The sequence below is a fragment of the Hyperolius riggenbachi genome, chromosome 2 (genome assembly GCF_040937935.1).
Source record: "Hyperolius riggenbachi isolate aHypRig1 chromosome 2, aHypRig1.pri, whole genome shotgun sequence".
NCBI lineage: Eukaryota > Metazoa > Chordata > Amphibia > Anura > Hyperoliidae > Hyperolius > Hyperolius riggenbachi.
Window position 1 is genome coordinate 221,782,465 of NC_090647.1, and position 14,380 is coordinate 221,796,844.

The following is a 14,380-nucleotide window of genomic DNA, read 5'->3' on the forward strand; positions in this document are numbered from 1 at the left end:
AGGAATAGATCAGTAGCAAAGAAATAAGTCTCATTTTTTTATTTTCAGTTATATAGCTTTTTTATAGCATTGATTCATTTTGTCATGTTTGCAGTTTGCTTTGTTTTATAGTTTAAAATACAGAGTGTGGTTTGCAGAGCTAATGACCCTTTAACTTCTCCTCACTGAACCTTATCTAAAGCTGTCTGTCACTGTTTCTTTGTACAGTGCTCCAGAAATCAGTGACCCATTGGGTTGTGGAGCTCCGAGAAGCTCTTTTGCATAGATAACTCAAGTTTCTTAAAGAGAAACTTCGACCAAGAATTGAACTTTATCCCAATCAGTAGCTGATACCCCCGTTTACATGAGAAAGCTATTCCTTTTCACAAACAGATTATCAGGGGGCTCTGTATGGCTGATATTGTGGTGAAACCCCTCCCACAAGAAACTCTGAGTACGTACTCCTGGCAGTTTCCTGTCTGTGAACCCTGCTGCATTGTGGGAAATGGCTGTTTACATCTGTTTCCAACTGCCAAAAAAGCATGCAGCAGCTACATCACCTGTCCACAGTAAAAATGTCACCATGTAATAAATGTCAGAATGTAAATCAGGGATTTAAAAGATTTTACAATGGGCAAACACTGACTAAATCATTTATACATAATTATTGTAAAAATTAAGTACTTTTTTTATTACATTATTTTCACTGGAGTTCCTCTTTAACTCTTCCTGTACTGAAAACAATAGGACTTATTTCTTTGCTTTTAATGTTCTGTTTCATAGTTGTACTAATGTTCTATTTCATAGGTGTATGACACATACAGTTCATTATCTCATAAGTTTATTTTCACTTCAGATTCTCTTTAAGACTTAGTAGAGTAATATGAGCAAATAACTGCTTTGTGATCAGTGATGTAAGGCTAGTGTGGTTTTACCTTGCTTCATAACTACAAGATGCAATTTCTGCTAACGACAGCTGAGATGTATCCAGGTCCATCCCATTCTTCTGCACAGAGTTTGTATTCTCTGGTGTACAATTATCCTGAACAAGTCCATTTGGCTGTGCAAAGTTCACATTGACCTGTGCAGATTGCTCTAGTTTTTGGAGGAATCAAGAACATGAACATTATGAACTTACAGAGACTAACATATTTGGTTATGCATTAAACAAAACACTGGAGATATTTTAAAATAATCCTGTAACAATTGGTGTAGCAAACAGAAGTCTGGTTACTGTGTGATCTGCAGTATCACCAATAAATCAGACACTATACCTGATTATATGGTGATCTGCAGAATCACCAATAATGCAAGTATAGCTAACAAGGTAATAGCAAGTGTACAGTGCTTGGTGCCACAGTAATACTGATTAGTTTGGCAGAACCTCACCAGAGGAGTTGGTGGGTACTATCAGTAAGGAACCTCACCAGTGACAAGGGCTCACTGGTGAGTAGAGAGGTCAGACAGATCGGTTCAGCAACAGACAGGAGGATACAGTACAAAATCGGCAGGCAGAAGGATAGAGGATAGAGGTATAGTCAGCAACAGGATCAGATGGGCAAAGGTACAGAATCTTATAGCGTAAGAGAAGTCAGAAGAGAGCCAGAGTCGTACACAGATAATCAAGCAATAATAACAGTAGTAATAACAATTCCTAGTCTTGTGTGAAATCCCTGGTTTCCTCAAAGCACACCGGAACTATCTAAGGTCTGAGTGCTCACAGTGCTCGCATTCGCAACAGCAGACAGTTTGCAAGTGATTCCCGGAGGCTTAAAGAGACTCTGTAACAAAATTTTCATCCCTTGTTCTTCTATCCTACAAGTTCCTATACCTATTCTAATGTGATCTGGCTTACTGCAACCTTTTTTAAATGCCCCCTCTGTGAAACAACTCAATGTTTCTTCATTCTGTCTGATTTGTCGCCTTCTATCTGGAAGGGGCTGTCTCCTCAGTAATGAGGACATGTTATGCACGCCCCTTCCATGCCCTCCCGTGTGGTGTGTTTATATTGCACCTCCTCCGTTCTATTAGCTTTGTTTCTGTGAGGTAGATGAGTGAGGGAGCTGCGGAGACAGAGAGTGTGACAAGCAGAGGCTGGGACAACCTGTGTAACGAGCTGCAGGATGAACTAGCCTGTCACGCTTCATTGGATCACAGCGGCAGGGGGACAGAAGGTAAATACTGACTTCACACTATACGTCTGGCTGCAATACGTGTGAGTTTACAATGAATAATCTTTGTATCTGTCCCCCTGCCGCTGTGATCCAATGAAGCATGACAGGCTAGTTCTTCGGAGCCTGCAGATCGTTACACAGGCTCTCCCAGCCTGTCACACTCACTCTCTGTCTCCACAGCAACCCTCCCTTCTCCACATAAGTGAAGGTAGGATGTGTAATGTAAACAGCTGGCTCAGAGAAGGCAGCTGATTACGATCCAGCAGGAGAGGGCATACTGCACATGCTGTAACCTACGCTCCTCTCGTGCTGAGATGTCCAGTGGACTGACGTACTTCTTGTTTTGGCGGCCATTTTTTTTGTTTATAAACAAACTATATAAAACAGTTTTTTATGATGTTTAATGCGACAGGGAGGGCCGAAATTATGACAGAGGGGAATAGGAGATTTCCCTGAACACATAGGTATGTTTTTTTATGCTGCATTTTTTAAAATACAGATTCTCTTTAAGAAGCGGAGGAGACCCCTCGGCCACGCCCATCAGCCAATTCGAGCTGCCGAAAGTCTTCCCTGACGTCAGCCGACCGGCAGGTCAGCTGACGCGCCTCCTCCCCGCATGAAGGTCCTGTCTGTGTGCACGTGTGCGACAAAGCCACTCTAGAGCCACTGACAATCCCCTCGGCATGTTAGACGCCGGGGAGACAGGCGAAACGCCCGACAGGGAAACCGAAGCAGCTGCGGGGGAATCCTGTCTGCCCGCAGCTGCATCTCCACAGAATGTTACAAATCCTACTAAATTGGTACTATATTCCCCAAAAAAAACCCACTTTTCACAATCACAAATCCACAAGTAAAACCTCACAATACACTACAATATTATTATAAAGCGCAGCCTTTGGCATGTTCCGTACCACAAACGGTCACTTCTTCTGAGGCATATAGTCTAAATAACCATCTCCATAGATGTATGTTATATTCAGGGATCCCTTCCAATGAAGGACTACGAACTCCCACCACAGGTGGATATTTTCACAAAGACTATTTCAAAGGGTAAATACCCCATAGGAAGAGTCAAATGAATGTCCCAGTGTGCTTGTTCCACTTGGAATCCTGGACATGTCCATGAAAGTCTGCAGATATTGGTGCATGTGGGGGTGGAGGGAGGTTCATGCAGCCATACCCTGGCATGGCAAGCAGACAAACCCACTTCTCCCCCTCTGAATGCAGCACTATCTGCAGACTTCCTTCTGAATATCCCATCTGTGGTGGAAATAGTCGATATATATATAGTTGGGTAAAGATCCTTTATGTAGTGAAGGATCAAAAGCACAGTCCTTTTTAACGGGCAGTCCACCTCGCCCACTTGAACCTTTGTTGCTTTAGAGAAGGACTTAACACAAAAACACTGAGATGCAATCTTATGGTGCAAAAATTATTTGGAAAACCTTTGACACGTAGCAAAAAATATTAAAAAGGATTCTTCAATATCAAAAAGTCAGTCTTCATACAATCCACCGTGTATATAAAAACACCAGTAAATAGAATTGACAATAGCTATGGTTTGGCTTGGCTGAATGGTTGTAACCTTTATGGGCGTGTGTTTAGAGGCCTCTTAACCTAAATCCTTTTTAATATTTTTTGCTACGTGTCAAAGGTTTTCCTAAATAATTTTTGCACCATAAGATTGCATCTCAGTGTTTTTGTGTTAAGTCCTTCTCTAAAGCAACAAAGGTGGAAGTTCATAGTCCATCATTGGAGGGGATGCCTGTTTATAGCATACATCTACAGAGATCGTTATTTACACTATACGCCTCTGAAGTAGTGACTGTGGTCGCAAAACGCGTCAGGCTGCACTTTATAATATTGTGATGCGCAGTGAGATTTTACTGACGCATTGTAAACCTCATTGATGGTGCATTTGGAGAGGTTTCTGTACATGTAGATGGGGCAAAGATAACTTGGAGAAGAAGTAAAGAAGGCAGTGGCATCATGGACTGAAATAGAAAAAAAAAAAAAATGCCCAGGACAGAAACCGGTGGCACATATTTGTTGAGGCCCTTTGCTCCAGTGGGAGACACAGGATTAAATGAAATGAATGAGATGGGGCATAATACTGGTACAAAATGTATTCATTGGCTATAGATTGTAAAAATAAACCCTAGAACCATACAGTGCTGTGTTGGCAGATGTCACAAATAGCAGTGTAGTGTTGCATATGTCACAAATAGCACCAGGCCGGATATGTACCAGTACCAAAGCAATCTTACCAGTGTTGCTGTCCACCATCCTGCTCTGATAGTACTCCATCTCCATCTGAGGATTAGCCCCTTCACGGGAAGACACTTTTCCACTCCCTCTACTACTTGTAACTGCAACTGGTTTTCCTGCACAGAGCCAAACAAAATACATACTGGTATATGCTATTATAGTGTGCTATAGACATACCCAAACGCACACACAAACTATTACTGCACATTTAAACATTACCAAAATCTCATATATTGCAAAGCAAGTTTCATTACAGTTGGAAAAAAAAATACAGCACACCTCTGCAAATAACTAGTTGTTCTAAACATTGCTGGTTAGAAATTGGGGCAGTTGCAGGGAGAGAGTCAGCGAAAGTGGCAGTCATATTTGTCCCAGATTGCACAAGCATTTTAAAGCCCAATCTACACAATACGATTCTTTGTGCAATTCGATTACGATTCTATTTACGATCCGATTAAATCCGACATGTCCGATCGGGATTTGATTCACCATTGCAAAACAATGGCAAATCGAATTGAATCTAACCAAATTCCGATCGGACATTTCATATTTAATCGGATCGTAAATAGAATCGTAATCGAATTGCACAAAGAATCGTATTGTGTAGATGGGGCTTACGAACCACTGAAGGATTTGGCCTCTTCCCTGAGATAGGCACTCAGATGAGAACAGATCCACAACCAGGAATTGCTGTTCTCCCTAAACGATGTTTGTAGGGTAGATTAAAAGGTTCATTATTCAGCTCAAATCAGTCTTTCACTGGGAAGCACCTGGTTTGTGCTAGGCTGATAAACTAAGGTACCTGAGCGCTGTAATAATTAGCTTGTCTTTTTTTTTTTAGTTGTTCGTTTTGATGTTAAGATAAACAGTAGGTTTGCTCCCTGCAGAGAGGTCTCTTAAAATTTAAAGTTTAGATACAAGGTTCTTGTTTATGTTTTGAGGCCTGTTTTCTGTACATAAGGTAAATACTGCATATATAGTTGGTACAATACAAATAAATGCAGGTGTTGGTGAATCACAGAGACCATGGACCTGATGCAGTTTAAGGTGATAAGTAGTTTGCACATAACTTATCACGTGGCCACCGCACGAGGATTACCAAAAAATCCTATTGCCGGTTTCACTTGTGTGATGGCTGATTATAAGGGAGCATTACTCAGGTGATGCTGCCATATCCCGGCGATGGGGAGCCAGTTTTGTGCTGTGATGCCATCCTTTAGCACCACAGCACTGCTGCCTCGCTCCTCCAGGAGATGCGCACGAACTCGTAATGAGAGCCAGCACTTACCACCGAACATCCACAGCCCCTTGCCGCAACTCCTGTCGCTGTAATTGACTTTGAGCACCAAAAAAGCATCTTTGAAGCTCCCACAGGGGCTCCCCATTGGTCCACTGTCTGGATCAAAGAAAAACTTCATTGCCAGATGAGCTGTGAGGGTAGGGGGAGGGGGTTTCAGCGCTGCGGACCAACGGGCATGGACGAATGGGGAGTTCTGGGGCTTCCCTTAGTAAAGCAGGCACCCAGATGCAGCAGCGGAAGATGTGTTAGTGTGTTTAGACCTGCTTTTTGCAGGTCTAAGCTGATGCTCATGTCTGACAAGAAGCATCGTTTCCAGACACCATGAAAAGTGCAATAGGATAGGGTATAAAGAACACCTTTTAGGGTTAAGAGTAATTGAATTGGGCAATGTTATCATCACCTAATTATCAGTCACCAGTATTTAACACTGGCGAGTCTGACAATTACATCTGTCCCCAACTCTCCAGACATGTGTTGTATTGTGTCTGTCCCAGAGGGCAAAATGCACCCGGTACCTATCCCCTGTGTTACTATATATTCTCAAGTATAATGTGAGTGCAGTGTAATACACTGTTGTTAGCAAAAGAGGCCATGCAACCAGTTTTATCAAAACCAGTGGGGCAGATTTTGATAAATCTGTCCCACTGAGCTTAAAATTTTGGATTTGTAATAGAGGCAAGATATGGTAACACTTCCTGCACTGCATTGCTGCACCACTCGCAAAACTCACATAAAGCATTTCTTAATAACATATATAACACTGTGGCTACCTTTCAGGTCTGGTCGATGACGTATACCCACAGACACAAAGAAGCAATCCATATCTACATGTATAATGCATTTCTGGCACTTTGGAAGGCTTGACGCAGACATACCTAATGTGGAAACAGGCAAGGATATTGATGTGACTCGTTTTGCATTAGATCATTGTAACGAAGTACACAGATTTACAGGCAGCAATAAACCATTAAAAGGAAGGTTCAAGCAAAATAAAAAAATGAGTTTCACTTACCTGGGGCTTCTACCAGCCCCATTCAGCCACCCTGTGCCCTCCTAGTCACTCACTGCTGCTCCAGTCCCCCGCTGGCAGCTTGCCGACCTCGGAGGTTGGCGGACCGCATTGCGTACATTTTTACGCATTCCCGCTGGTGCAGGAACATTAACACATACATTTTTACGCGTTACTGGTTCAATGCGTACATTTTTACGCATTGAACCAGTAATGCGTAAAAATGTATGTGTTAATGTTGCTGCACCAGCGGGAATGCGTAAAAATGTACGCAATGCGTCCCGCCGACCTCCGAGGTCAGGAAGCTGCCAGCGGGGGACTGGAGCAGCAGTGAGTGACTACAAGGGCACAGGATGGCTGCATGGGGCTGGTAGAAGCCCCAGGTAAGTGAAACTCTTTTTATTTTGCTTGGACATTCCCTTTAATATCACTCCTCCATCCAGTTTATAATGTAATGCACAGTGAACTTAAAAGAACACCACATCATGCCCACAGAAATTCTATTGTATATTTCTGCAATAAAAAAATAATTACAAGTTATTTTTTGACCGCTGAAGGAAAAAAAATGAAAAATGAAGGTGAACAAAAATGTATGTACATTGTGCCCAAGTAAGAATTGTAAGTAAGACACCAGAGCAGCGCAGAAACAAAGTTACCTTTTCATTGTTTTTCTATAATAATTATTTAAACGGGTTTCAATTTATGCATATCCTGGTCAGCTGGACAGTGTACTGGTTAAGGATGTTGCCTTTGATGCTGGATTTGAGCCTTTGATCAAGGTTCTAATCAAGCCAGTACAGAAAACAGTAAGGAGTCTTTGGGCAAGGATCCTTAATGTTCCTGGTCGACCATGAAGTGCACCCTAAGTGGCTGCAACCCTTAAGCATTTTCAGTCCCCCAGCAGAACATAATACAAATCTTGTGCATCTTGTCTATTCAACACATCTTTCATCTAAAATTACTGTACAAATCAAAATTCTCAAGTATCAAACTGGATAGAGAGGATAAAAAACAAAACAAAAAAAAAAAACCTTTCAACCAATCAAGGGGCGACTGCATTCCAGCTTTAGTACACAATAACATGGTCATCTTGAGTGCAAGTCAATACAGTGGGGCTGGCTTATAAACAGTACATAAAAAGTGAATTAGGACAACAATCAAATTTCAGGTCCATCAGTTTGAAGTGAAATAACTAGATGGCCAAAGGGCAACAATATTTGACTTGCTGGTATTGATACAGCATCAATGGACTAGGCCAGTGATGGCTAACCTTGGCACTCCAGCTGTGACAAACCTACAAATCCCATCATGCCTCTGCCTCCTGGAGTTATGCTTAGGGCCCTTTTCCACTAGCGCGTTTGCGCTAGCTGAATCGCAAAACCGCAAACCGCTAGCGATTTTACAATCGCTACGGTTTGCTTTTTAACATAGGAATCGCGGTAGGTCATTTCCACTACCGCGATTCGTTTTTTACTTGATCGCGATCGCGCCGCGGAGCGACTTTTGCCGCGATTTTGCTATGCAGTGCATAGCATAGCAAAATCGCGGCCGCAAACGTCGGGAAAACGGCGGAATTGCGATTCAGCAATCGCTAGCGTTCAGCGCGAACGCTAGCGACTGCTAGTGGAAAAGGGCCCTTAGAGCTATCAGAGTATTGCAATGCCTCATGGGACTTGTAGTTCCACCACAGCTGGAGTGCCAAGGTTAGCCATCACTGGACTAGGCCCATCCATGCCACATAACAGCAGCCAGACTGCAATCATATATGCCAGTGTTGTAGAAGCTTTACTTTCCACTCCTACAAACAAGAAACGTTGAGGCAGTATCCACCTGCTGCGATACTGACGAAAAGTAAACCACTGAATATCTTAACAACTTATTAGTGTATTTTTTGACTAATCCAAAACATAAGTAAACAGCATCACAACATCAGGAAATTTACATAACCAAAATACAATTATAAGCTATATAAAGTAAATTGAGTAGTTAACTGTAGATTGCCATGAAACAACAAAATGCAGTCCATATCTTAAATCCAGCTTTGGCTTACCGGCATTATACAATGGATTATTAATGGAAAATTCAGGATATGACAGAAAAAAAGGCCGCCCTCTCACATGTAACCAGCAGTCAAATCGCAACAACACAAATTAGGGTTTTCAAGGCCAGTGATGGTCTACATAGTAGTTAAAACGTAACATTTATTATATTATTAACAGCATAAAAAGTTTCCATAAGTCAGGTCAGTATACATGTATAATGTGCAGCCTAACGCTCATGAACGCTGAAATTGCAATATTATGCCTCTGAAGAAGTGGCTACATGGAGCTAGGAAACTTGCCATAAAGGGAACCTAAACTGAGAAGGATATGGATTTTTCCTTTTAAAATAATACCAGTTGCCTGACTCTCCTGCTGATCCTGTGTCTGTAACACTTTTAGCCACAGCCCCTCAACAAGCATGCAGATCAGGTGCTCTGACTGAAGTCAGACTGGATTAGCTGCATGCTTGTTTCAGGTCACTGGCGTAACAATAGGGGATGCGACCCCTGCCGCCACAGGGGGGGCTTTGGTGGGGCAGGAGGGGTCGCAGCATAAGAGGAGAGCGTGGCCGCAGATCGCACCTCGGGCTCTCCTCTCAGCGCTTTTCCTCCTGCAAACATTAGTGGCAGCGGGCGGGCAGTGGCGGCAGGCTGAGCACATACCTCCTTCTCGCCAGAGGTCTTCCGATCTCTAAGAGCTACATGTTACTTCCTGTTTTCACAGGAAGTTACATGAAGCACTTAGAGATCGGAAGACCTCTGGCGAGAACGAGGTATGTGTTCAGCTTGCCTGCCGCTGCTACCACCAATGATTGCAGGAGGGAAAGCGCTGAGAGGAGAGCCCAAGGTGAGAAGGGGGGGGAGGGAAATGTCCCCCCTCCCCACCGATCTGCGGCCACGCTCTCCTCTTATGCTGCGACTCCTCCTGCCCCACAAAAGTTCCTAGGGAGGTGGGGTGGGGGGTTCCGGATTTTTTTTTTGCAGGGGGGCCCTGGGATTTCTAGGTACGTCCGTTTCAGGTGTTTGATTCAGCCACTACTGCAGCCAAAGAGATCAGCAGGAATGACAAGCAACTGGTATTGTTTACAAGGAAACATCCATATCCCTCTCCGTTAAGGTTCCCTTTAAGCTGCACATTGCACATGTATGCTGACGGGACTTATGGAAACTTTTTAAACTCATGTTAATGTAACTGTTCTTTTAATATTTCTGTAATAAACGTAATATTTTACCTGACATATATAGGCTATGACTGGCCATGAAAACCCCAACACATAAGAGAATAAATGTAAGCAACCTGAGAACAAACCCAGATCAACTATGAAGGCACTGAGGCTTGAGCCTACAGGTCCCCGATGGTGGAGAGGTGGCTCACACCCCTCCCCGACTGTCCCCTCCTCTCCCTTCTTCCATGCAGAGCCACAAGAGGAGAATAAAAGGAGGAGTTGTTCATGGCTCTCGGCATTCTACGCTGGGATCTCTTTCCAGCTGCACGTCCTGCATCCCATCTCCATGGCTACAGTAACATGTCTGATCATTTGATGTACTACCTATGCTGTAGTATATAGTAGTTTTAGCTTTTGTACAACCACAAATAATATTAGTAATAACCCAAATCATAAGGAAAATCAGAGCTCTGGGCAGATGTACAGTAGAATCCCTTTATAGTAAACTCCAAGGGACCAGGCAAAGAAGTGTACTACATTAGAATTGGTCATAAATTGTATATTCATTGCAGGCGCATGGTCGGGACCTGAGGACTGAGTTTACTATATCCTGAGGTTTACTATAGCAGAGTTTACTATAACCAGATTCTACTAACCAACAGATTTGAAAAAGAAACTACATGTATTGTTGTGATAATTTCTCACAAACATGTATTATAAATTAGATTTCTACTTATAGCCCTAATCAAGGCATAGTGTGAAAAAGGCTTGTTAGCTTGTCAATTTGCCAATAGAGATATACTCTTGTTAAAAGATAGTGATCTACGCACTGGCTATTTTCCCAGTTACAGGGACACCAGAAGGAGCTCTTGAAATGACCAGGGACTGCAGTGTTAATGTAGACAGGCCATGAAGTCTGGGCATGTTTGAATAGCATGTGGGGTACACTGTAATAATGTACTTTTCAAAACTCAACACACTCAGTATGCTGAGAGACACTGCAAATGTAGCTGGCTGGTCGGTAAAAATGTTGTAAGGTTAGGAGGCAGTTTAAAAATTATGCAACGCGATTTTTTTTTATACCCGTAACATACCACTCTTCATCTTTTTTAACCTCTCGCGGCCGGAAAAAGTACCATTGCTCTGACTCTGCAGGTCCCGGACAAATTCAGTGAATTCACACTTCCATGTAGATATGTGATGAAGTCGAGAGTGAGAATAAAAGTCTGAAATAAAATTAGAGTCAGCTGTTTTAGGCAGCTGTGGAGAGGCCGCCTTGGTAGGCAAATGCAAGGTAGTGCTTTTTGTGCTTGAAGGCCCCTGGAGAGAATGGTGAGCACCATTGAGTCTGTTATTATTGTGCAAATATGATGGTGAGGCTGAGTTTAAAGCAGTTCTATGAGGATCACATGGAACATCTGAATGCCCACTGTTTGGTTGTGACTGTTCTAAAGTGCAGTCTTTAGTGCCTGTACTAGGCTTTTCCTGCTGCAATGAGTGAAGTCTGTTTGTTAAAGAGTCACTAGATTGCACTGACATATCCAGTGACTTTAAGGCACCTTTAGAGCTACAGCTGTGTCCATTAAATACTGCAGTATTGCCTTTGTGGTTATATAATCCATTGGTGCGGTATTCACACATTTTCTCCTCCTGCTCCCAAAGATGAAAATCCTCATTTCCCTGTTCACAGTTTTCTTCATCCTCCTCATCATCATCCAATCTATCCAGTCCATTGGCTTCACCAGTGTTGGCCAGTGAGTCATTTCTAAAACAAAAACAACAACAACAAAAAAGTCATAAAAGAGGAAAAAGCCCAAACACTTTATCACTGTATTCCACCAGCGGAAGTACAGAGATGAGCTAGACCTACGGCTTTTGAAATCAAGAAAAGACATGAGGAGTACCAGCCTGTGGCCACTTCTTATTTTATTTTTGCATTCCAACCATTAATAGAGGTGTGTTATCTGTATGCAAATAAATCGTTTAAGCAGCAGCCATGGCTGACCTGAAGAGTAGACAGAAGCAAATTAGTTTTGTCAGAGTGAACATACACTGCTGATAACACAAGAGAGCGGAAACGTTTAAATATTCATTATTTCTTTTTTTTGGGGGGGGAGGGGGGGGGGGGCGTTGAAATAACCAGCATTGCTGGTCATACTAAAATGGCTGCTGTGCAAACTTCAGAGATGAAATTAAACCCCTTGAATTGAAAATGGGAATATGAGACTGCAGGGAGGTTCTATATACTATTGTTATTACATATACAATCAGTAATTTCAATAGTTTCTCAGTTGAAGCTTGATTTAAATGAAATGTTTTTTGTAATAAGTTGCTTACTGGTCTAATAGACCTTCAAATGCAACACAAACTATGAATAGTTTTATATGATATAGTGCTGTACTTAACAGTAAGCCTGGAGTTTCCCTGTAGAACCCAAAGCAAGGAAGCACCAGTCAGGACAGATGAAGCTTATGGTGGTTTTCTTATGGCTAGTTTGCTATCAGATCTCAGCTGACTAAGGATCCTACAAGGGTACCAGGAGAGTGCTATTTGCTACATCCCAAATAAAGTAAATAGAGGACCTTTGCTGTAAAAATGTCTGAGCACTCAACCCAGGATAAAAATGATAAAAATAACTAACAAACTTTAGATTATCATTATTATTATTACTAGTGACCTTAGCCTGTTTAAAAAGGGGCTAGGTCTGTCTCCGCGTGCCTTCCACGCGCGTGCGCGCTCCTGCCCGCCGCACGCGCACACCCGCTCGCACGCCTGGCTGTGTCCCTCTCGTCCTCCCTGTGTGAGGCTGGGTCAGTGCTGCGCACATGCGCAGTAGCAAAAAGCATGGACCCAGGTACACTGAGACAACTGTCCCTGCTACGCAGGGACAGTTGCCTATTATTATAGAGGATGTAGACTGTAAAAGGGAAGAATTCTCCATCTTGTGCCAATTTTAAAATGCTACATTTAGCAAAACTAGCAAAGCTCATCTCTAACCATGAGTGAACTGCGGGAGAAGCAATATTTATCTCTAGTTTTCAGCATGTAATACTAATTATCTACTTCAATCATCTCTAAACATTCTAAAAAATTTTTTTGAAGATTTTGCCACTTTATTACTATACTCATTCCAGCAGCACGTTTTCTAGTCAGAGGATCAGTATTACTGTCAGAGGCCTAAAATGATCAACTGTGGCCGAGTCCATACTGATTCTTGTGGGAAGTGTACTTTAGTAACATAGTGCTTACTCTCAAAGCAACTTGAACAGGCGAGTAGTGAGAGAATATGAGCTACATGAGAGCCAGACAGTTCTGTTATACTCCCATAACACTTACGCTTTACTGAGGAGATCTTGAGTGACATTTTTGGACCCACAGAGTGAATCTTCTGTCTTGAATTTCAATGTGAAGTTCAAACCTTTCTGAACACTGGACTGCTTTGTGTAAAGCTGGTAGGGAACGTAGGAAAGGAGACGTCCAGCTTTTATACTGTTACAATAAAGTGAAGAGGAAAATAAAGAGCTATAAATGAAAATTTTTGTTGCACAAAAGACAGAGCAAGTGGCTCACCAATCTGTAAATTTAAAAATATAAACAAATTATAATCATACATCAAAGTAAGGAAACCAGAGTGCCCAGAGGAAACCTGCACAGACACAGGAAGAACATACAAACTCCATGCAGATAATGTCCTGGCTGGGATTTAAAGAGGAACTGTCGCAAAAATCTTAAAATTTAAAACACATACAAATAAGAAGTACATTTCTTCCAGAGTAAAATGAGCCATAAATTACTTTTCTCCTATGATGCTGTCACTTACAGTAAGTAGTAGAAATCTGTCATTACTGAAAGATTTTGGATTAGCCCATCTTCTCATAGGGGGGTTCTCAGGGTTTTATTATTAAAAGCACTTAGTGAATGGCAGTTGCTCCGTCCAATTGCCAAAATAGTGTACGGTGAGCAGGGAGGCTGGGCAGCATCTTCGTATAAATCTTCTTCAGGGAATGTCTTTATAAAGAATAAAAGGCCATGCTGAGAATCCCCTATGGAGAGATGGACTAGCCCAAAACCTGTCGGTAATGTCAGATTTCTACTACCTACTGTGAGTGACAGCAATATAGGAGAGAAGTAATTTAAGGCTCATTTTACTCTGGGAGAAATTTACTTCTTATTTGTATGCGTTTTAAATGTTAAGATTTTCGCGACAGTTCCTCTTTAAACCGGGGACCCACCGCTGTAAGGCGAGAGTGTGCTGCCCACTACGCCACTGTGTTTTATAAAAACAATCTTGTTTATTAATTATCCTTTAAAATCTTATTTCTACAAAAACGCGAATGGCTCAACTCCAAGCATTTACAGCATGTAAACAGATAAATTATAGTTCATCCTGCACTTTAAATTAAGCACACATAGTAATAAACTATAGCTCAGAAAGTGCACTAA

At 42.2% G+C, this 14,380-nt stretch overlaps 1 protein-coding gene across 2 annotated transcripts in view; it reads right to left on the reverse strand.

Moving 5' to 3' along the window:
* Positions 1-14,380, reverse strand: part of REV1 (REV1 DNA directed polymerase) — a 75,858-nt gene that overhangs the window by 49,350 nt on the left and 12,128 nt on the right. For both annotated transcript variants that reach the window (XM_068268206.1, XM_068268207.1), the window contains exons 5-9: positions 13,274-13,426; positions 11,032-11,702; positions 6,492-6,596; positions 4,421-4,537; positions 915-1,074 (exon numbers count right to left, since the gene is read on the reverse strand). In XM_068268206.1, the coding sequence (XP_068124307.1) occupies positions 915-1,074; positions 4,421-4,537; positions 6,492-6,596; positions 11,032-11,702; positions 13,274-13,426 (1,206 nt within the window). The remainder of the gene's footprint in view (positions 1-914; positions 1,075-4,420; positions 4,538-6,491; positions 6,597-11,031; positions 11,703-13,273; positions 13,427-14,380) is intronic.